General features: G+C 43.0%; 1 protein-coding gene across 4 annotated transcripts in view; it reads left to right on the plus strand.

The window, feature by feature from the left end:
- HECW1 (HECT, C2 and WW domain containing E3 ubiquitin protein ligase 1) overlaps window positions 1-23,026 on the plus strand; it is a 418,742-nt gene that overhangs the window by 189,669 nt on the left and 206,047 nt on the right. For all 4 annotated transcript variants that reach the window (XM_040353252.1, XM_040353251.1, XM_040353253.1 and 1 more), the window contains one exon: window positions 10,183-10,290. In XM_040353252.1, coding sequence (XP_040209186.1) covers window positions 10,183-10,290 — 108 coding nt within the window. The remainder of the gene's footprint in view (window positions 1-10,182; window positions 10,291-23,026) is intronic.

A 23,026-nucleotide genomic window follows, 5' to 3' on the forward strand; every position in this document is an offset into this window, starting at 1 on the left:
GCTGAAGCAGACTGATGATCTGATGTGCGTACACACCATTGTTTCCAAAACAGATCGGGTCAGAACGCGGTGACGTAGAACACACGACGTGCTGAAAAAACAAAGTTCAATGCTTGCAAGCATGCGTCGACTTGATTCTGAGCATGCGCGGGTTTTGAACCAATGCTTTTGTGTACTAACCATCGGTTTTGACCTGTCGGTCAGCCGTCCATCGGTTCGATTTTAAAGCAAGTTCTCTTTTTTTGGACCGAAGGACAACAGACCGATGGAGCGTACACACGGTCGGTTTGGACCGATGAAACTGAACTTCAGTCCTTTTTCATCGGTTTGGACCGATGGTGTGTACGTGGCCTAACATTCGTAGCAATACATTACATGTGTGGTGCAATCACCGTTGACATATGCATGCAGGACCAACACGTGTGTTTGAGCATGGGGGGGACGAGGGTACTTTAAAACATTTTATTTTATTTTTATTTTTTTTAGCACTTTTATTTCTGTTACAAGTAATGTAAACATATCTTGTGACAACAATCTGGGGTCTACTCAATATACTGTATAAAGTGGGAGTGATGAGCGCAAACTGAAAATCTAAAAGTGAATGAAAGACAGTCAGCAGACTGAAAACATCTATAGAAACATCAAAAAATGGCAAAGACTGTGAACCATAAATTAAAGTCCAAAACATGAAACAAATGCGACTAATGCATCAAAACATGTGAAAAAAGTCCAAAGTGTATAAATCAAATGGATGAACTTGTGTAAAAACTTCTGCCCTTAGACATCAATGTAGAAAATCTAGATGAGACTTCACAGTGATTGAGCTCACAGAGCGCTTACCTCCAGTTAGAGGATAATGCGTGTCAACGAAATCCTCCAAATGCTGGGATGGTATCCAGGAACGTTCCCTCCAGTCAATGGATAATGCGTTTCCACGAAATCCTCCTAATGTTGGAATGGAATCCAGGGGCGTTCTCTGTGTACAATAGCTGTGCAGGTCCAGGCACAGTGGAGTCAGCTCACAAGCGGCCACAAATGTTAGCGGGAACAAAATGAAGGAAAAAGACTCTCATCGTGAAGTATTTAATCACTTTTAGAAATTTAATGAAGATAAAATGTGCTTACATCAAAGAAACGAATAAAAAAGCCAAACAACGGCACTTCCGGTGGACGGTCAGGGTATCGCGTCACTTCCGGTCACGTCTACCTTGACCGTCCACCGGAAGTGCCGTTGTTTGGCTTTTTTATTTGTTTCTTTGATGTAAGCACATTTTATCTTCATTAAATTTCTAAAAGTGCTTACATACTTTACGATGAGAGTCTTTTTCCTTCATTTTGTTCCCGTTAACATTTGTGGCCGCTTGTGAGCTGACTCCACTGTGCCTGGACCTGCACAGCTATTGTACACAGAGAACGCCCCTGGATTCCATTACAACATTAGGAGGATTTCGTGGACACACATTATCCATTGACTGGAGGGAACGTTCCTGGATTCCATCCCAGCATTTGGAGGATTTCGTTGACACGCATTATCCTCTAACTGGAGGTAAGCGCTCTGTGAGCTCAATCACTGTGAAGTCTCATCTAGATTTTCTACATTGATGTCTAAGGGCAGAAGTTTTTAAACAAGTTCATCCATTTGATTTATACACTTTGTATTTTTTTTTTACATGTTTTGATGCATTAGTCACATTTGTTTCATGTTTTGGACTTGAATTTATGGTTCACAGTCTTTGCCATTTTTTGAGTTCACCTATAGATGACTGTCTGCTGACTGACTGTCTTTCATTCACTTTTAGATTTTCAGTTTGCGCTCATCACTCCCACTTTATACCTTTTATTTGTTGTTAGCACAATTTAGATTTGAGCAGCATTTAGATTTTTCACTGGTCACTTATCATTTTCACTGTTGGCTAGCGCTTTAGATACCCACTTTTTTTGTTTCACTACTCAATATACTACTTACATTTACAAGGCGCTTGTAACATAGCAAACTCTTGCCGCATTTGTTTAAAACTGTTTATATACATGACACCGTAAAAACTCAGCAGTTGCGGCCTGAGAAAGCCACATGCCCCTGTGGCGTAACGCCTAGGGGAGGGGCAATCTGACGTCACGGCACTTGCATCCCAAAGAAGAAATAATCAAATACACACTTAAAGTGGAACTAACCTTTTTCTGTCATTTTGTATAGAGTAAGGTCTGATTCACACCTTTACATTTTTAGTCCTTTTTTCAATTTTCAGATTTGCACTACAGAACGTGTTCCATAGGAAACCATGTTAAATGGACTGCAGTGGAAATCTGCAAAATGCAAAAAGCACTAAAAATGCATAGGTGCGAATCAGGCCTTAGGGAGGGTTATAACCCTGGTTAGGTTTGTGTCTATGTCTCATTTGGGAGATTTCCCTTCACTACCTGTCCTATAGCCAAAACAAGTAGAAACATAGAACAGTGATGGCAGAAAAAGACAGAGTAGTCCATTGAATATGCCCATTTTTTTTGTTTTTGTATTTATTTATTTATTTTCTTGTTTGTTTTGTTTTTATTGTTTGTTTTTTTTTGTTAACTTTGTTGTCTGACTATAGATATATGCTCTGTTTATTCCAAGCATCAACTACCCTTCCAGTAAAATAATAATTTCTAAGATTAGTTTTGAACTTCCCTCAAATTCGTTTTGAGGTCATGTCCCCGTGTTCTTCATTTTGGTTTCATATTAAAATGGTTAAAGGTTTCAACAGTGGTGGTGCTTCCATAGTGGGCGCAGGAGCGCTGCCCCCTCTTTCCTGCGCCGTCACTCAAGTCTATAATACATAGAGATTCATGCATTGCATGAATCTCTATGTATTGTTACCGGTGCCGCTACCGCCCACTATTCAGATGACCGGCCCCCTAGTGAGCACCGGCCATCTGAATAACATTAGTTTGTTGGTTTTTGGAAGTGCCTTTCAGAGCCAGCAAATAGTTAACCAGGGGATGTACTGGGTGTGCGTTCTATGGTTAACACTGACACTCGTCTCAGCCAATCAGGTTCACCGGGTCTGGTTACCGGTAACCTGATGGGCTGAAGCGACATCGAGGGCGGGACTCGGGAGAAGACATTGAGGGAGTGTGGAGGGAGGATGGCTGACTCGAGAAAGGTAATTCCTGGGGGACGGGGGGAAGCAATCTGGCGGGGGGTTTTTTAGGGGGGCAAACTGGCGGCAATTGATGGGCACAGTGGCGACAATTGATGGGCACAGTTGTGACAATTAATGGCACAGTGGCTGCATTTGATGGCATGGCACAGTGGCTGCGTTTGATGGCATGGCACAGTGGCTGCATTTGATGGCACAGTGGCGACAATTGATGGCACAGTGGCGACAATTGATGGGCACAGTGGTGACAATTGATGGCACAGTGGCTGTGTTTGATGGCATGGCACAGTGGCTGCATTTGATGGCATGGCACAGTGGCTGCGTTTGATGGCATGGCACAGTGGCTGCGTTTGATGGCACAGTGGTGGCAATTGATGGGCACAGTAGCTGCGTTTTATGGGCACCGTGAGGCTGCAATTGATGTTTTTTTTTTTTCAATTGTTTGCGCCCTCCCAAAAATTTGGAGCACTAGCCGCCACTGGATTTCAATCATGTCTCCCCTTTCCCTTCTTTCCTCCAGACTGTACATATTAAGTTCCTGAAGTCGCTCTCGATATGTTTTATCCCCCAGACCTGTCACCATTTTTGTTACCCATCTCTGGACTCGTTCTATCTTACCAATATCTTTTTGTAAGTGAGTTCTCCAGAACTGGACACAGTATTCTGCATGAGGTCTCACAAAAGATCGATATCGAGGAATCAGAAACTCATACTGCTGCTAATGATCCCTCTAGTGATGCACCCCAGAATTCTATTCGCTTTTACCACTGTCTGGTCACACTGTTTGCTCATTTTGCAATCATCTGAAATAAGTACCCCTAAATCTTTTTCTTCTGTAGTGCTGGCTAACACTGTAACACCAATGTTGTACATTCTCAAGGGATTCTTTCTCCTTAGGTGCATTATTTTACATTTAGAAACATTGAACTGCAGTCTTCACTGCTTCGACCAATCTTCCAACAATGCCAAATCATGTTCCATGTTACAGACCCCTCCAGGGATATCAACCCTATTACACACCTTTGTATTATCAGCAAAAAGACATACCTACCCCAACAAACCTTTAGTTAGATCACTTACATAGAGATTAAATAGAACAGGACCTAGTACAGAGCCTTGTGGTACACCACTAGTGACTGCTCTCTGTTCTGAGCAGGGGCAGCCCATCCATTAGGGCGCACAGGTGCCGCCTCCCCTTTCCATCGCCGCCACCCCCTATTCATGCGTCCAGCCCCTTTCAGGACGACAGGCGCATAAATTACAGCTGCTGTTTTTTTTTGAACACCTGATTAGAGTCAGAGGCTCTAATAAGTCTTCAAAATAGGATGGGTTCTGGACGCAGAGCATTGCGCTTGGGGCCCACCCAGGTGTGTTAGAATAGCAAATGGTGGGTGCACTGTTTGCCGCCACCCCCGTTATCTGCCCTTACTGAAAGCATGGAGACATTGATGGATGGGTTAGTGTGCTTTGACTAATAAAAGTGAATGAATCAAAGTTTTTGGTTTGTGGTGCTCAGATACAGAGTAGGTCTGCTTTAAGTCCACAGTGGTACTGGAGGACTAATTTTTTTCTATCTAACACATATGAAGCTGTGTATTTAGGCATTTACCTGAACAGTCTAGTATTTTTATTAGCACAGTCATGAGTAGGGAACTAACAAGCTATGTTCTTTTACACCCTGCAGAGACACACTTATTGCCATTACAATGTACAGTTTATCTGCACTTAAAGTTATTTTGACAGTAATTACTCTTCTTGGCAGTATCAGCGGCATTTCATAACACAAAGGGATCCATTTGTAAAACGTGCTGCACAAAAGTTAGAAACATTTGTGCAAGTTGAAAGAAATTTCATGGTATGTTTTCTAATAGAATAATTCCTGTGCCATCAGCTCCATCTAGTGATCAAAGTAGAAAGGTTTTCTGAAATACCTCATTGAGAAAATATACCATATTTTGGCCACTAGATGGAGCAGAAGATACAAGAATTAATCTATTAGAAAACGTATAGCTGGATTCAGGTAGGCGGGCGCATAGTTGCGGCGGCGTAGCGTATGGCATTTACACTACGCCACAGTAAGTTTGCAAGGTAAGTACTGTATTCACAAAGTACTTGCCTGCTAAGTTACGGCGGCGTAGCGTAAATGCGGCGGGCATAAGCGCGCCCAATTCAAAATAGGCTGAGGGGGCGTGTTTTATGGTAATATGGGTTGACCTGACGTGATTGAAGTTTTTTAGAAACGGCACATGCGCCGTCCGTGTACATATCCCAGTGTGCATTGCTGCAAAGTACGCCGCAAGGACGTATTGGTTTTAACGTGGACGTAAATTAGCCTATCAGCCCTATTCACGTACGACTTACGCAAACAACGTAACATTTTCAAATTTCGACGCGGGAACGACGGCCTTACTTAACATTACTAGTCCAGCTATTTGATGGAATAACTATACGCCTGAAAATGCTTTACGTAAACGGCTTATCTGTACTGCGTCGGCCGAGCGTACGTTCGTGAATAGGCGTTTCTAGGGATTTACATATTCTCTGTTTGAGAATACACTTAAACTTAGGACAGCGCAGATTCCGAGTTAGGTCGGCGTATCTACTGATACGCCAGCCTAACTCTTTCTGAATAACCCCCGTAGTGAGACATTTTGTTCAGCCTTCAACAAATGTTTTTTAAATAGACCCCAAAAGATAACATGAAGTTAATTAGCTGTAAAAGTAACATTTCAGTAAGGTGAATGGGTTCTGGCATGTTACATCACATTCTTCCTCTTACATCTGTGTTCTTAAAGTGACCCTAAACTCTAGTTTAAATATATATATATATATATATATATATATATATATATATATATATATATATATATATATATATATATATATATATATATATATATATATATATATACATATACATACATATACAAGTATGTATTCTTAACTCAAAAATTACCTTTTAATGCTTTCAGACTCCGAATTCCTTTTATAATTTTTTTCAGTAAAAAAGCTATAAATTCCTGTTAGGCCCCTTTCACACAAACGGACCGTTCAGGTCCGCCTGTCAGTTTTGACGGCGGACCTGAACGACCGTTCCATGCATCTCTATGGAGCGTCGGATGTCAGCGGAGACATGTCCGCTGACATCCGACCTGATCTGCTAAAAACAGACGTATGGGGATACGTCCCCATCCGTCCATGGCGGATCGGATCAGGTGAGATCTGATTAAACCGGACATGCTGTCCGTTTTCGTCCGATCTCCCCATAGGAGATAGCGGTGCCCGACAAGCCCCTCCCCTCTCAGTGAGCAGAGAGGAGCTTGTCATCCGCCAGCTCAGTGGAGATCAACGGACAGATCTCCCACTGAGCCGGCGGGAGCAGGAGGACTCCATAGCGACAGAGTCCGCCTCGCGTGGAAGGAGCCGTAAAGGCTGGCTACCTTTATTCTCCTTAGTCCCACTGTATGTAGGAACTTAGTCACCCTCCCTTGCTCACTACAGATATGGACTAGGGACTATGGTATGTGTAGTGTAACTGTGCATAGAGCAGTGTACATAACCACAACTAACTACTGCGCATGTGCGAGTCGCGCTGTGTGTTCTGAGGAGGGACGGAGGAAGGGCCAGACATGGTGTAGATCACTGCAGCGATCTTTCGCTGGAAGTGGGAGCAAATACCTGCTTCCCCCCCTCCCCCCTGAAAGTGCCAAATGTGACACTGGAGGGGGGGGGGGGGGAGGAATCCAGACAGTGGAAGTTCCATTTCTGGGTGGAACTGTGCGTTATGTAGTGGATGCCTGTGATTGTTTTTTTGAGAATAAGAATTTTGTTTAGGTGAGGTGTCACATAATAATGGGTCATCACAAAAATGCAGGCATCAAAAGGTGGTAGGAGATGCTGCCTTCAAACCAGCTGAAAGAAGCCTTTCTGAGCCTATGGATAGGATAGTAAAATACATTTTGCGGTGTACTGTTTGGCCATTAAGCTATAATTGACATCTACAGCTATTGAAGGTATAAATAGCATTGGCTCGTAAAGTGCCTGCGTGACACTGCCATATCAACATCATAACTTATGTTGTTTTTGGACTTTTATTTGTGCTTTTACTAGGTTGAAACAGGGGAGGGCTGGCAGGGGGGGCAGGGTGGAAATCTCCCCCCGGGCTGGTGACACTATGCACAGCCACCGGCCACCACTACCAAATGCTGTTTTTGCAGAGCAGGAATATGCCTGCTGGAGCTCTGTTAACACAGGTCACGGCCGCTGCTCACCTCCCACTGTGAAGCCGTGCCTGTGTCAGCTCCGAGGTAGATGGCTGCAGAGCTGAGCTATGTCTCTTCTCACACATGGCTCAGCCTCAGCGCACACCAGCGCTGACATCCCCTTCTCTCTCTGCACAGACACAAGGTAAGATAGAGCTCATGTGCTCCTTCTCCTTCTGAGTCTGCCCTGCCCACACTCCCCGGGCATGTGTGGGCACTGGACAGGAAGTTTGAACCCAAACAAGCATCAGACAGCCTGCCTGCGCCTCAGCCTCCATCCTGGAAAGCTCACCCTCTCTAGTCTCTCCTGCCTCCCAGTGTATAAAAAGGGGTGCTCTGTGGACTTTGTTAAAGGGGAGGGGGGCAGGCTTTGGTGAGCAGAGACCCTCTTTACACAATAGTCCACAGCATGCACCCTTAAATTAAGTTTCCCCTTACATCAGATCTGATGTATATGGGGTCTGTGCGGACTCTGATGTAAGGGGAGGCCTCTGTGCAGACTCTGATGTAAGGGGAGGCCTCTGTGCGGACTCTGATGTAAGGGGAGGCCTCTGCATGGACTCTGATGTAAGGGGAGGCCTATGTGCGGACTCTGATGTAAGGGGAGGCCTATGTGCGGACTCTGATGTAAGGGGAGGCCTATGTGCGGACTCTGATGTAAGGGGAGGCCTATGTGCGGACTCTTGTGATCATGAAAAATATTAGACTGTTTTCCTCGATCCATCACTTTTCCACGCTCTATGGGCCATTTGACTGGACTTGCCCCCCAGGCCTAAGGCTGTCAGCCCTCCCCTGGGTTGAAATATATATTGCGCCTGGAAGACGGATTCATCAAAGGGTTTTCTCAGCAGAATAGTATTAACAATAGCAAAAGACATGCAAAATTTGCATTCAATAACAACCAGATTTCAGTTTTATTAAGTGGAATTCTGATTGGTTACTAAGGATTACTGCCCTTCCATTTTGCTCTGTGCCTTACTAAAATAACCAGCTATTCCATTAACCACTTCCAGCCCGGCCTATGGCCGATTTACGTCCGGGAAGTGGTTATGAAATCCTGACAGGACGTTCTAGAACGTCCTGCAGGATTTCATGCCGCGCGCGCCCGTGGGGGCGCGCATCGCGGCGATCGGTGATGCGGGGTGTCAGTCTGACACCCTGCATCTCCGATCTCGGTAAAGAGCCTCCGGCGGAGACTCTTTACCACGTGATCAGCCGTGTCCAACCACGGCTGATCACGATGTAAACAGGAAGAGCCGTCGATGGCTCTTCCTCACTCGCGTCTGACAGACGCGAGTAGAGGATAGCCGATCGGCGGCTCTCCTGACAGGGGGGGTTAGCGCTGATTGTTTATCAGCGCAGCCCCCCCTCGGATCGCCACACTGGACCACCAGGGATGCCCACCCTGGAGCACCAGGGTGGGCAAAAAAAAAAAAATGCCAGAAAAAAAAAAAAAAAAGTCTAAAAAATAAATAAAAAAAAAGCATAAAGAAAAAGATGCCAGTCAGTGCCCACAAATGGGCACTGACTGGCAACCTGGCAAAAATCAGTGCTGCCACCCCAGTGTCCATCAGCGCCACCCCAGTGTCCATCAGCGCCACCCCAGTGTCCATCAGTGCCACCCCAGTGTCCATCAGTGCCACCCCAGTGTCCATCAGTGCCACCCCACAGTGCCCATCCATGCCCAGTGCCCATCTGTGCCACCCATAAGTATCCATCAGTGCCGCCCATGAGTGCCCATCTGTGCCGCCTATGAGTGCCCAGTGCCGCCCATGAGTGCCCATCAGTGCCGCCTATGTGTGCCCATCAGTGCCGCCTATGTGTGCCCATCAGTGCCGCCTATGTGTGCCCATCAGTGCCGCCTATGTGTGCCCATCAGTGTCGCATACCAGCGCCGCCAATCAGTGCCACCTCATCTGTGCCCGTCAGTACTACCTCATCGATGTCCATCGGTGCCCATTAGTGCCGCCATATCAGTGCCCGTAATTGAAAGAGAAAACTTATTTACAAAAAAATTAACAGAAAAAAATAAAAACGTAATTTTTTTTCCAAATTTTCAGCCTTTTTTTAGTTGTTGCGCAAAAAAAAAAAAAATCGCAGAGGTGATCAAATACCACCAAAAGAAAGCTCTATTTGTGGGGAAAAAAGGACGCCAATTTTGTTTGGGTACAGTGTAGCATGACCGCGCAATTGCCATTCAAAGTGCGACAGTGCTGAAAGCTGAAAATTGGCTTGGGCGGGAAGCTGCGTAAGTACCTGGTATGGAAGTGGTTAAATTTCATTCACAGACTTATTGGGTGCAATTTAGTAATATTTAGATGTGGTGGCTGGACATTTATTTTTGCTTCCTTTTCTTTATTTTCACTTGGTGATCTTGCAAATAACACACTTTTTGTCCTAGGGGGACAAAGCTAACTAATTTTACTCTTATCTATGGTGGAACAGTTTGTCAACCTAGGCTTCTCTCCTGATTTCAACTACAAACACCTTCCTCTTTCTTGCCTCCGCAGCATATGGAGAGGTGTTCTGTAGTTTACCAAAAAGAACTAAAAAAGTTGAAACTAAGAAAGTTGATAACATTGAGATTTCAATTCAGTACAGGTGAAGTTACTAATACAATGGATTTATGGCAGGATCAGCAGGTACTTTTCTGAAAAAAAAACCTTTAGCCACCACATCTAAAGACTGTTAAGTTACAGTATATTACATCTTTGTTCTTGGGCTTATATACACTTTTCAAGTACTTTGTGTTTCTCATTCAACTTTCTCAACCTTGTTTGCAGATGAAGTGCTGTCTGAAAATTTTCTGGATTACAAGAACCGTGGTGTGAATGGCTCTCACCGGGGGCAGATAGTCTGGAAGGTTGATGCCAGCTCTTACTTTGTGGAACGTAAGTGCACTTATATATAAAGGGTGCTTTCTTAAAACTATTCATTGATAACGATGGGAGAATCTGGCAGGGTTCGATATGCCAAGGGGTTGGCGACTCTTGTTCATAATTCGGCAAACCCAAACCGAGAGACAAATCCCAATGAAGTCAGGGAGGCCAACTTTGTTGTTAAAATCTGGCTTATTTTTAGGGCTAAGAGGCAATTTTTTTTTCTTTCTAATACCGTACAGCAGGGAAACGGTCTTTTCAAGGGCAACACTAAAAGTACTTTCAGTAAATCCTTTACATAACAAATTTAGGGAAGGCCTTAGAACTGTACCTGGTTTTACAAAACAGTAAGATTTTCACAGACAGTTTTTGACCTCTTATACTGGCGGTACATATTTGGCTCTGGAGATCATTCTTTTTGTTTTTATCTACAATTATCTTAGTTAAATTTAGTTTAAAAAAAAATATATTTCGTTTTTTTTTTTTCAGGCAGCTCTACCAGCGAACAATTATTTTTCATCAATGGTAAAAGATTGGCAAATCGAAATTGGACAGTAGTTCACTGTGGCTGTCCATGTTCTCACTGATGCAAAACTGTCCTGCCATCAACGCTGTATCTTGGCCTAGGCCAACAAGGCCCAGGCCTAGGGCAGCACTTTGCAGGGGGGGCAGCATGAAAAGAGTCCCCGCCAGTTTGCGCTACACTTTTAGTGTAGCGCCAGTCTTATGAGGTGGACTGGGCCGCAAGATAAATCGATCTGGCGCCCCCATAAAGCGGCCGCACTGCTGCTGGTATGATAGGGATGGTGCAAACACAAGGGACACTGACATGGTCATCTATACCTGGCAGGTAGGTAGTAGGACTCTCCTGCAATCCTTTGCTTGTGTCAGTTGTACATATTAGGGAATCTTAATTTTATTTCTGTTGATTGCTGATGAGAAAAATAAGCAGATGGATTTATTTGTTCCTGCCCTCGATCCTTCCTTTGCTCACTGCCTGGACCACATACCTTCAACACTGAGCTATATGTTTTCTTCTGCACCACTGGCATGGTTATATCCTCTTAGTCCTCCATATACAGTATTTAGCAGAAATTTGTGGAATTTGTAGAACTATAGGCAACACTTTTTTTCCCATTTTGGATAGAGTAAGGGATGGTTATAGCCCCTGTTAGTTTTTTTTTTGTTTGTTTTGCCATCCGTTCATTTCCTGCCCCATAGCCAAACAGGAAGTGAGAGGAAATCTCTGCAGATTAAGGGAACTCCCCCCTCCCCAAGGCCCTCAAAACTAGTGTCCCCAGGGCAGGTTTTAAACAGCAAGGGGTGTGCCCATGACAGGAAGGGGTGGATCATATTTAAATTAGGGTTGTACGAGTTTAGTCAGGCCTAGGGTAGCACAAAACCTAAATACTCCACTGCCTGCCACTGGCCAATTTCTGTCAAACTCACTTTAAGATTTAATAATTTAATACACGGCAGTATAGAACTAGTATAGTATAGGCCAGCACCAGGACAATTTTAATGAGGGAGAATTGGCTGAAATGTACTGGAGAAAAAGAGTACAGGCAAATGTTTAAGGACATTAATTGAAGTGTAAGTCCACCCTAACACTAGAATCCCTGCATCTATGGACATACACAATCTAACACTAATCTATCTAGCATTGTAAATAAGAAATCATTATACATACCTTTTTTTTTAAGCCAATCCAATCCGGAAGCTCTGCAAAGGACACAGCCAACAATGGTTGTTAAATGAATAGAGAGTGACGTCACCCATAGACTTAATATGGGGCTTCCATTGTCGGACGTGTCCTCTGCACCCGCCTCCACAGCAAAGCCGCAGCTGACAGCTCAGTGTGGGATCGGGTCGGATCGGCTTCAAAAAAAGGTATGTATACTGATTTCTTATCTACAGGGTTAGAGAGTTTAGTGTTAGATAGTGCATGTCTGTAGATGCAGGCATTTTAGCGTTAGGGTGGACTTCTAATTTAACAGACCACAGATGACACAGCAGTGTAAAACTGGCCTGCAACAGTACAATTTCAAATAGCAAGGCTAGGCCAAACTTTACTAGAGACAAACAGCACAGGCTGGGGCTTTACTACAAAATCTAAAAAACTCATAATACAGTGGTGTCAAATTGGCTAGCTACAGGACAATTTAGGACAACAAGGCTAAGCCCCAATGTGCATGCCTAAATTGAAATAAAGGCCCTATCAACAAAATAAACAATATACCCCCAAAAAAATGTAAAACCCCTAAAATACCAACAGCCGAAACAAAATACAATTTTTGAAAGGGAAGCCTTGCAGTAAAAAAGAACAAAAGAACAAAAAGTTTGATAAGGATAGGTTAGCAGCTAACGATGACAGCAAACAGGAGATTGCCCAAAGAGATAGCAATCAGAATTTAAGTACAGTTTCCTAACAGACCCTAATTTCTCCCTCTGCAGTTTGACAGCTTCTTTTTCTGCAACAGCTTTCAATTCAGTGGGCTAGATTCACATAGATTAGCGGATCTTTAGATCCGCGTAATCTATGTGATTTACGATCCGCCGGTGCAATTTTGCGAGGCTAGTGCAGTATTCACAAAGCACTTACCTCCAAACTTGCGCCGGCGGATCGTAACTCCCCCGGCGGAATTCAAATTCCGCGGCTAGGGGGAGTGTACAATTTAAATTAGGCGCGTCCCCGCGCCGATTTAACTGCGCATGCGCTGCCGGCGAAATTTCCCAGTACACATGCTCCAAATGACGTCGCTAGGACGTCATTGTAAATTACGGCCATCCGTATTCGCGACCGACTTACGCAAACAACGTAAAAATTCAAAACTCGGCGCGGGAACGACGGCCATACTTAACATTAGCTATCCCTCATATAGCAGGGGTAACTATCCGCCGGAAAAAGCCGAACGCAAACGACGTAAAAAAAAAGCGACGGGCGGGCGTTCGTTTCTGAATCGGCGTATCTCCTCATTTGCATAATCGTCGCGAGTAAAACACGAAACGCCACCTAGCGGACAGCGGAAGATTGCAGCCTAAGATCCGACGGTGGAAGTCACTTACACCTGTCGGATCTAAGGGAGATCTATGAGTAACTGATTCTTATGAATCAGTCGCATAGATCCGACTGTCGGATCTCAGAGATACAACGGCGTATCAGGAGATACGCCGTCGTATCTCTTTGTGAATCTGGCCCACTGACACTATGGCTACTCTGTTGCACCCTATATATAGTGAGGGGGCTGACTGAACTAAAAGTTCCTTTATTGGCCCTTTTAGACCTGCTGGATATAGTTCAAATGTTTTGAAGTGCAATATTGTATAGGAGACTATACACATAAAAACATTGAAGTTGGGGAGAGGGGGTGGGTGTAAAAAAAAAAAAAAATATTGAAGTCTGCCTTTAACCTCTGCAAAGCTCAAGCTTTGGGTTTTCGTAAGCTAGCTATCATCTGACTAGGCTGTTACTATGAGATGATTTAGATTGCTTGCATGGGCTTATTTTGCATCTACGGTTATTCCTTGTTAAGTAATGGAAGTCTGTAGTGATATAGGGGCTGCCATCTTTGACATTCTACTAAGGATACTAGTAGTTTGATTGTCATGCTGATCTAATGGCTTCATTCCATCTGAAGATAATAACCTAAAACAATCATGTATGGAAATTCAGGACTATCCTGACCTCCATACTTATCCAGGTCAATGCCGTAGAAAGCAGTACAGCCAAGCAACCAATATTTTTAAGGAAAGGGCTGCAATGGTGGTGTCTATGGAACTAAACAATTGTATGTTCTTCAAAGTTTATTTTGTATTTGGTGTTGTGAACATATATTAAAACTTGGGGTCAGAAAGCAAGCACCCTAAAAATTCCCCAACAATATTTTTCTAAATTAAAGTTGAACTGATGTTCTGAAGGATGTGTTGAAAAACTGTTTTGGTTTTCCTGATGTAAGTATGGCTGATGAAAGTGACGCTTATCTTGGCAAGTGGTGGGTTAGATATATCTCCCAATTTGTTTAAAAGAAAATTCAACTTACTAAAGAGACATCCCAAGTATGTTAGCTGTCATCTACTTTCTGTCCTAGCAGACCACATTCTTCTTCTAGAACAGGGGTGTCAAACTCAAATTCATCAGGGCCGCATCAGTAGTTTGGTTGCCCTCAAAGGTTATATCTGCGCTCACACCAGTGGTGTAGCGTGGGTTGTCAGCGCCCGGGCTAATTTGCCCCCCCCCCCCCGACTCGCAGACTTACCTATTTTCAGATAGTCTGGTTACATGATCTCCTGTGTGAGCCAGCGGTGGCTGCAGGGGAGAGGAGAGCGTGCTCGTCAATGACTGGTAAAGCCTGGAATGGTGACATCAAATAAAGATTCCTGTGTCCCATCTGTTGTTGGTGCTCCTTCCTCTCCCCTGCATACACCACTGGCTTACACAGGGAATAACATGACTGGACAGCCTGAAAATGGGTGTTTACATCTTTTCTACACAGGTTAGCCATCATAGGCATTAGGAGCGGGATTTTATAATATTTCAGTTAATGGGAGCTACACTATAATACTTGTTGGAGCACTGTGCAGCTGGGATCAATACCCAGTAGGGTTTTGTATTTAACCTTTTTGAAAATGTTCTATATTTATATATATATATATATATATATATATATATATATATATATATATATATATATATATATATATATATATATATTGGTATATCTATATATAAACCAAAATATATATAGAAAAAAATCAAAAAGGTTGAAAAAAAAAAAAAAACCTAATGGGTATTGATCCCAAGTGCACGGTGCTTCAACAAGTATTATAGTGTGAATATGACATGTGTAGTTTCCATTAACTGAAATATTATAAAATAACCTACTGGATAGTAAGTCCCAATCACCGGTGCTGCAAGAAACCTCAACCTCATTGTGCAAATAAAGCAAATAAATAAAGTACAGAAAATTTCATAAAACAATTCATCAAATTCAATAATTCTAAGATAGCCCTGCTGGGTAGTGAATCCAAATCACAAGTGCTGCAAGAACACACAATTGTGCAAATATATAAATAAACAAACTAATTCAATATAACAATCAATAAAAACCATCCAAAAAACAACATGGCTGTGAATAAACATTTTATTAATAATTATATAAAATGAGTTTGTTTATTTATATATTTGTACAATTGTGTTTTTTTTGCAGCAATGGTGATTGGGATCACTGAGACAGTGGAGCTGAGGGAAAGGGGGAGGAGGGGGAGGCAGAGAGATGACGAGAGACTGCTAGCCCTACCTTCCATGGCAGTGTGTCTCCTTTGATGCTTCCAGCAGCTCCCTGGCAGCGTGCCCGTCCTCTGGGTCCCCAGTCAGCATGTTCCCCGGGAAGTTAGAGCAATCCATGCTCTGGAGGCACAGGAGATGCTGTGCCCGCCACTTCTCACCTCTTGGGAGGCGGAGGCGGGGGGAGAGGTCAAGGAGGAGGCGGCCGTGGTTGAGCTATTCTCCCGACTTCCGGGGCTCTCAGGCCTATCTGTCCTCGGCTCGGCCCCTGGCTGATTAATGCCATAACAGAGATCCCCCTGCTGACGGTGGCCGATGCGCTGGCCACATGACAAGGCCCGGCGGGGCCTTTGCATAATCAAAACTTTATTTTATGATGCGTGAAAACAACTAGAATTAGCTTTGTGCACAAGTCTATTAGACCAGTAAATCAGCATGGATAGAAAGTACATCTAATAAAAAGTGTAACAATTTTACGTAAAATACACTGTAATCAATAACTTGAACTAGAATAGCACCTATACCTGTTTTTTTATCAGCGAGTACTGATACTTTCGGTCAAGTACTCGTCGATACAGAGTACTGATACTTTGCAGTGCGATTTGCGTCAATACAATATAAATGGGCGCAATCACATGCGATTTTCCCCACTGCTCCTGTGTGTGTGGGTGTGTATAGAAAAGGAAAGGTGCCCTCTCGTGGGCAGTTTATTACAAATGTTAGCACTCATATTAAGTACACATCTGGTCAAATGCTAAATCTGCCAGGTGTCCCAGTACCACCGATGATAGAAAATCACAGCCGCTGGAGGTGCTCACAGGGCTGGAGGAAAAGTTCTGGGACCCCTATGGGTATAAGGCGAAAGTGATGTCAGCTTGGGGGAGGACCACCTCTACATCTCCTCCAGCCCTGTGAGCACCTCCAGCGGCTGTGATTTGCTATCATTGGCAGGACCGGGATACCTATGCAGATTTTGCATTTGACTAGATATGCACTTAAAGTGGATGTAAACCTTATTCATAAAAATGTGACCTAAGCACATATATCTGTAGTGTTTTCTTATCTCTCCCCGAAGCATTAAGTCGCGTGTCTTTCTGTGGTTTTGTTGCTCTGTTATCAGCATTATAACTTCTGACAAGATCACTGTCAACCAAGATAAAACCAGCCTGAAATTTGTGTCGAGGGAGGTTGCTACTTTTTGGCCTAAGAGCAAAACCCTGTGTGGGGGAAAACTAACACTACACATTACCCTGAAAACACCATCCCCACCGTGAAAAATGGTGGTGGCAGCATCATGTTATGGGGATGCTTTTCTTCAGCAGGGACATGGAAGCTGGTCAGAGTTGCTGGGAAGATGGATGGAGCCAAATACAGGGCAATCTTAGAAGAAAACCTGTAAGGCCTAGTACACACGAGAGGATCGATCCGCGGAAACGGTCCGGAGGTCCGTTTCCGCGGATAAATCCTCTGGCGGATTTTGATCTCATGGTTGTACTAACCATGAGATCGGAATTCCCTCCGCGGTGACGTGTCGGACCGTCGCCGCGATGATGATATAAGGACTTCCACGCATGCGTCGAATCATTACGACGCATGCGAGGGATGGATTCGGACGGATTGTTCCGGTGAGTCTGTACAGACCATCGGATCAATCCGCTGGACTGGATTCCAGCTGATCGATTTCTTAGCATGTTAAGAAATTTTTATCCGCTGGAAATCCATCGGCCCGAAAAATATCCGCGGATAAATATCCGCTGGATCGTACACACCAGGGGATCTATCCGCTGAAACCGGTCCGCGGATCAATTCCAGCGGATCGATCCTCTCGTGTGTACGGGGCCTTAGAGTCTGCAAAAGACTTGAGACTAGGGGAGGTTCACCTTCCAGCAGGACAACGACCCTAAACATTCAGCCAGAGCTACAATGGAATGGTTTAGATCAAAGCATATTCATGTTTTAGAATGGCCCAGTCAAATTCCAGATCTAAATCCAATTAAGAATATGTGGCAAGACTTGATAATTAACCCTTTAAATCAAGTGTCAATAAATATTAACAGCGCTAAAGGAATAAATAAATATTCTACTAAATGAAACAGTGATGTACACAAATTACACAAACATGCAAAATAAATGTACAAAGATATATCACAAACATGCGATTGGATATAAGTAAATGAATTGAACCCGTGAAACAACTAAATGATGTGAAGTAGCAAAAAAAGTTCATAAAGTAAAGTAAGTGATCCTAAAAAAGTTCATAAAGTAAAGTAAGTGATCCTCCAATCTTCAAGGACTTCCACCACACCTGAGGCCTCGTACAGACGAGTGGACCTGTCCGATGAAAACGGTCCGCGGACCGTTTTCATCGGACACTTCTGCTAGCAGATTTTGGTCTGATGGTTGTACACACTATCAAATCAAAATCCCCGCGGACAGAATACGCGGTGACGTGGCGGCGACATGATGGCGACGTGACAGCGACGATGACGCGGCGACGTGCGTGAACCCGGAAGTTCAATGCTTCCACGCATGCGTCGAATCACTTCGACGTCATGCGCGGGTTCTCGCTGGAAACCTGTCCGGTCGGCCGGAAAATTGTCCGGTCGGCCCTACACACGACTGAACATTTCTGCTGAAACTGGTCCGACGGACTAGTTTCAGCGGACATGTTCGGTAGTGTGTACGAGGCTTCAAGTGTTTAGTGCTCCAATCACCCATCAAAATGGCCACTCACCGCAACAATATGCCTTACACTCGTGTGCTTGGCTAATGAGCATGTACCTCAAATCTCTCCGATGTGTCACACAGTTTGCATGATCCAATGATATGATCCAAAAAGTTTCCAAACGAATAAAGAAAAAAAGAAGGAAAGTGCACAATAGTGTGATATCGTTTAACCAGTTTAATAAAAACACTCTGTACAAGCTCCAAAAGTTACACTCACAAACGCAATGAAAATGCAGACAGTGAATCACAGCAACATTCGTTTTTCTCAAAATCCTTAGCTGATAAACGGTGGTAAAAAAGGCAACTTGTTTTAAAATTAACCGATGGATTCCTAACCGATAGGACAAAACCGATCATTAGTAGGCACTACCATCGGTTAAAAATCCACGCATGCTCAGAATCAAGTCGACGCATGCTTGGAAGCATTGAACTTCGTTTTTTTCAGCACGTCGTTGTGTTTTACGTCACCGCGTTCTGACACGATCGTTTTTTTAACCGATGGTGTGTAGGCGCGACGGACCATCAGTCAGCTTCATCGGTTAACCGATGAAAACGGTCCATCGGTCCGTTCACATCGGATGGACTGATCGTGTGTGTATGCGGCATAAGTGGGCGTCCTGACACTCCTGCTCGCCCCCTCAAGAGGCTTTCTCCACACCAGGAAGAAAGCCTTGCATTACTGTGTGGAGTTACAGACAGAAGAACAGGAAGTGAGGATTTTTCAGAAGTAATAAGGACATTTAAAAGCAAAATGGAAGGATGAGGTAAGTGAAGGAGGACTGCACTAAGGTAAAGGAAGCTATTTAGGGAAGACATTTTTTACCTTTACAACCCTTTAAGGACTGGTAAACAACAGTATATTACCCTTTTTTCTTGGGTTTAAATATGCTGTATTTAAACCAATTTATTGACATGTACATTTACAAACTAATTATATTTTTGTTTAATTGATTATACTTATCTCATTGGTTTCCAATAAAGCAAATACAGAATAAAAGAAATACACAAGAGTAGGCGCAGCAAGATCAGAACCAGACACCCACATATAATATAAAGATTTTCTTTACAGAATTTCCAATTTGTGGTCTTGTGATGTGTAATTCCAATTAGATAATCAGTGACCCAGATTTTCAATGGCTAATATCTCAAAGTTCTACATAAAAAATTAGGGGGTCTGACAGGTTTGTCAGACTTATGATGAGAACCGTATTAAGGCTTCATGTTGCCTTGGGACATAGAGCAGACCTGTCTCATTTAATGTTCTTCAGGCTCTTAAGCATTTTCTCTTTTGGGAAATTGCAGTTCTATCTCCACAGAGAACTGATAATTGCGAAACTATTACAATTTTGTAAGCATTAAAGAGATGTTCTCTTGCACTAATCATTTCTCAAACCATATGCGTTATATAAAGCTTTTTTTGTTCACTAAAACCTTTTATACGTTAGTAAATAGTATAATTATATACCGGTATACTGTATATATATTGTAAGGGGTTAGCTCGGTAGCGGGGGTGTGTGACCTCCTGAGTGGGTTCACTACACACTGAATTATACAGAGAGGCAGCCGTGGGTGGTTGAAAAACAAGGGTTATGGTTTATTCTTCCATATTGTTGGAAACAAGTGCAAGCATCCAAACAGCATAAACAAAACAAAACATAAAATAAACCCTGGCCACTTGGGCCGTCTACCTTCAGAACACAGGAACCTACCTATGGAGTCTGGCACAGCCTACTGCTGGGCAGACACTGCTGGTCTTCCAGCAGAAAACAATAGTCTTTTTGATTCTTTTATCACACAGCAAAAATATCAACCACCACTTCACCTTCAGAAGTCTTCCTCAGCTCACTGCTCTCCTTAACTCAACAAGCCTCAGGATGCAGCATTCAGTAGTAATCCTCTGGACAACTTATAGAGGCCTTAATTTTTCCATTCTGAACAGCTGAAGCTATCCAACGTCCTTAAACCTTTCTGGCTACCTCTGCAGCCGACACCTTATAGTAATTGGTGAATTTTCTAAACAAGGCAGAAATGTATCTCCCGTCTGTGACAACACCCTCAGATTTACCTGACTTCCTGTCACAATATATATATATATATATATATATATATATATATACACACACCTGTAATATACTGTATATATATATATATATATATATATATATATATATATATATATATATATATATATATATATATATATAATGTATTTCTAAGGTGTTTTATCTAAGTTACTGTATCTTCATTTTAGAGCCATGCATCAGGCCATCAACATGCAGTAACAAGCTAGCAATCAAAATTAGCTTTCAGCAGCTTAGTGTAATCATTGCAAAAGACTGAAAACATTGGTTCCATGGATTGCTGCATATCATTACCCTTTGTACCATATTTCAAATGTAAAACTTAGTTTTCCTTATGTATCAGAAAGAATCAGAACATTTATAATCATTTTACATAAAATATGAATATAAAATTAAATGCAGATGTAGCCCCCTGAAAAAAAGGCATCACACCCCTCACAAGTAGTATCGATTTTCCCATTGCACACCTTCCTGCTTTAGGAGTAGAAACAACCAACTGCAACTAGAAACATCACAGATCGAATGTATATATTTGCCAGCACACCAAGGATCATCAATTACGTCTCAATTGTTATTGAAGAATAGTGCAACGTTTCGGAGCCACGCAGGGCCCCTTTACGTGCCTGACGAAGGGGTCCTGTGTGGCTCTGAAATGTTCTAACGCCCAATTACCACTTTCTCTTTATAATGCTATATTGGAAACAGAGCCACCTAGTGGCAAACAAGCTAACTTTATGTCTTCTGTGATGTGATTATTCTCCTCACATTTTGGTTTACTACACCCCTGCGACTCATTAACATGGTCCTGTTGCAAATGCGGATTTTTCTGTACTGTATTTTTTTGTATATGTCTTATATTGGCCAAGGAGACCCACTTTAATTTTTAGTGAGCGGGTGAGTGACCTGAGGGTATATGTTGGTACCCATACATTGTATAATTCCCCTCCATTGGTTCCTTTTTGGCTAAATGCTACACCTGCCCCTAATGGATGTACTAAAATCACCAGAGGGACCTACTACAGCTGGATGGTCCTGTGTGCAAGGGGCCTTACTCTCATTAACTCTAGAAACATTGCAAGTCTACATAACTGATGTCAACATCATGAGTGCTGGGTACACTTATGATTTCAGGTCTGTAACATCAGTCATCATCCTCATAATCAGTGACGGCCCGTCTATTAGGGGCGCATGGGCGCTGCCCCCCATCCATGCGTCTGGTCCCCTAATCTACATGCAGGGTGCCGGACGCATGGCTTCCAAAAGGGGGGTTTGAAGCACGTGATTGGAGATAGAGTCACACAGTTGTGTGACAATAGCGAATAAATCGTCGGGGTAAGTGCTCCGGTGCTGCTGATGATGGGGTGGCTGCGGGTTATGACCATCCGCCACTGCTCATGATACTTAGTGACACTTGCCTGATGACATCCTTGATAAATTTTCTCATTTTCTTTCATGCTCACTAACTCTAGAAACATTGCTAAAGTCTACATAACTAATGAAGGCTATCATACTCCTCAGGCCTCGTACACACGACCGAGAAACTCGACGGGCGAAACACATCGTCTTGCTCGTCGAGTTCCTTGTGAAGCCGTCGAGAAACTCGACAAGCCAATTTTCTCCATTCCCGTCAAGGAAATAGAGAACATGCTTTCTTTTTGGCTCGTCGAGTTTCTCGACAGTTTCCTCAATGAAAATGTACACACGACCGGTTTCCTCGGCAAAAAAATATCTCCCAGCAAGTTTCTTGCTGTTTTTTGCCGAGAAACTCGGTCGTGTGTACGAGGCCTCATACTTAGCAACACTTGCCTGAACAATTACTTGGTATGTAAAAACTTCCTGCCACAATGTATCAATGGTGATGTTTTTGATCGCTCAGATACCCAGCATTGCCACATTGGGGCTGTAAAAGATGTTTTATTATATATAAAAAAACAAGTAAAACACATACAGATATTGCATATATTAAGTATCAGTCCAATATTGCATAAATGTTGAATCAAAAAATAGGGAAAAGGGGGGAGCACTCACATTGCCACATCCGTAAGTTTAGAAGACAAAAAAAGAACAACTACTCAGGAGATAGTAATTGATGGTCGGACTTTAGAGTCTTGCCTCTAAAGTCCGACCATCAATTACTATCTCCTGAGTAGTTGTTCTTTTTTTTTGTTGTCTTTATTGCATAAATGTTAAAGAACATACAAAATGGTTGTCCCTTTCAGGAGTCAACCAAGTATCTTTTTAACAAGTTAGCCATGGTAATAATTAAATGTGAACTGGTATTGAATAGGCAGAAAACAACAAAAGAAAAAAACAACTCTAAATTACAAAAAAATAAAACAGAAAGGAAAAATACAAGGGTATCAAGTAAATCTGCTAAATACTGTAGGCATGTTATCATGTGTTTATAAATCCATAAGCAGACCAAGAGTTCCATTTCCTATTATATACACAGGCATAGTATCCATAATAGTATGGTGCATCCTCTCCATAAACTGAATGGCATCCATAAGTCTCAGAACCTAATCCCATTGGACCTTAGATGTGCGCTAGTGTAGTACAATCGTCCAGTGAACTGCGCTAAATTGTATCCCTGTGATTACAGCGACCTTAACATACACCCTCTGCCAAACTGGTTTAATCGCCCTACAGCTCCAGA

This window comes from Rana temporaria, chromosome 5 (assembly GCF_905171775.1).
Source record: "Rana temporaria chromosome 5, aRanTem1.1, whole genome shotgun sequence".
Lineage (NCBI taxonomy): Eukaryota > Metazoa > Chordata > Amphibia > Anura > Ranidae > Rana > Rana temporaria.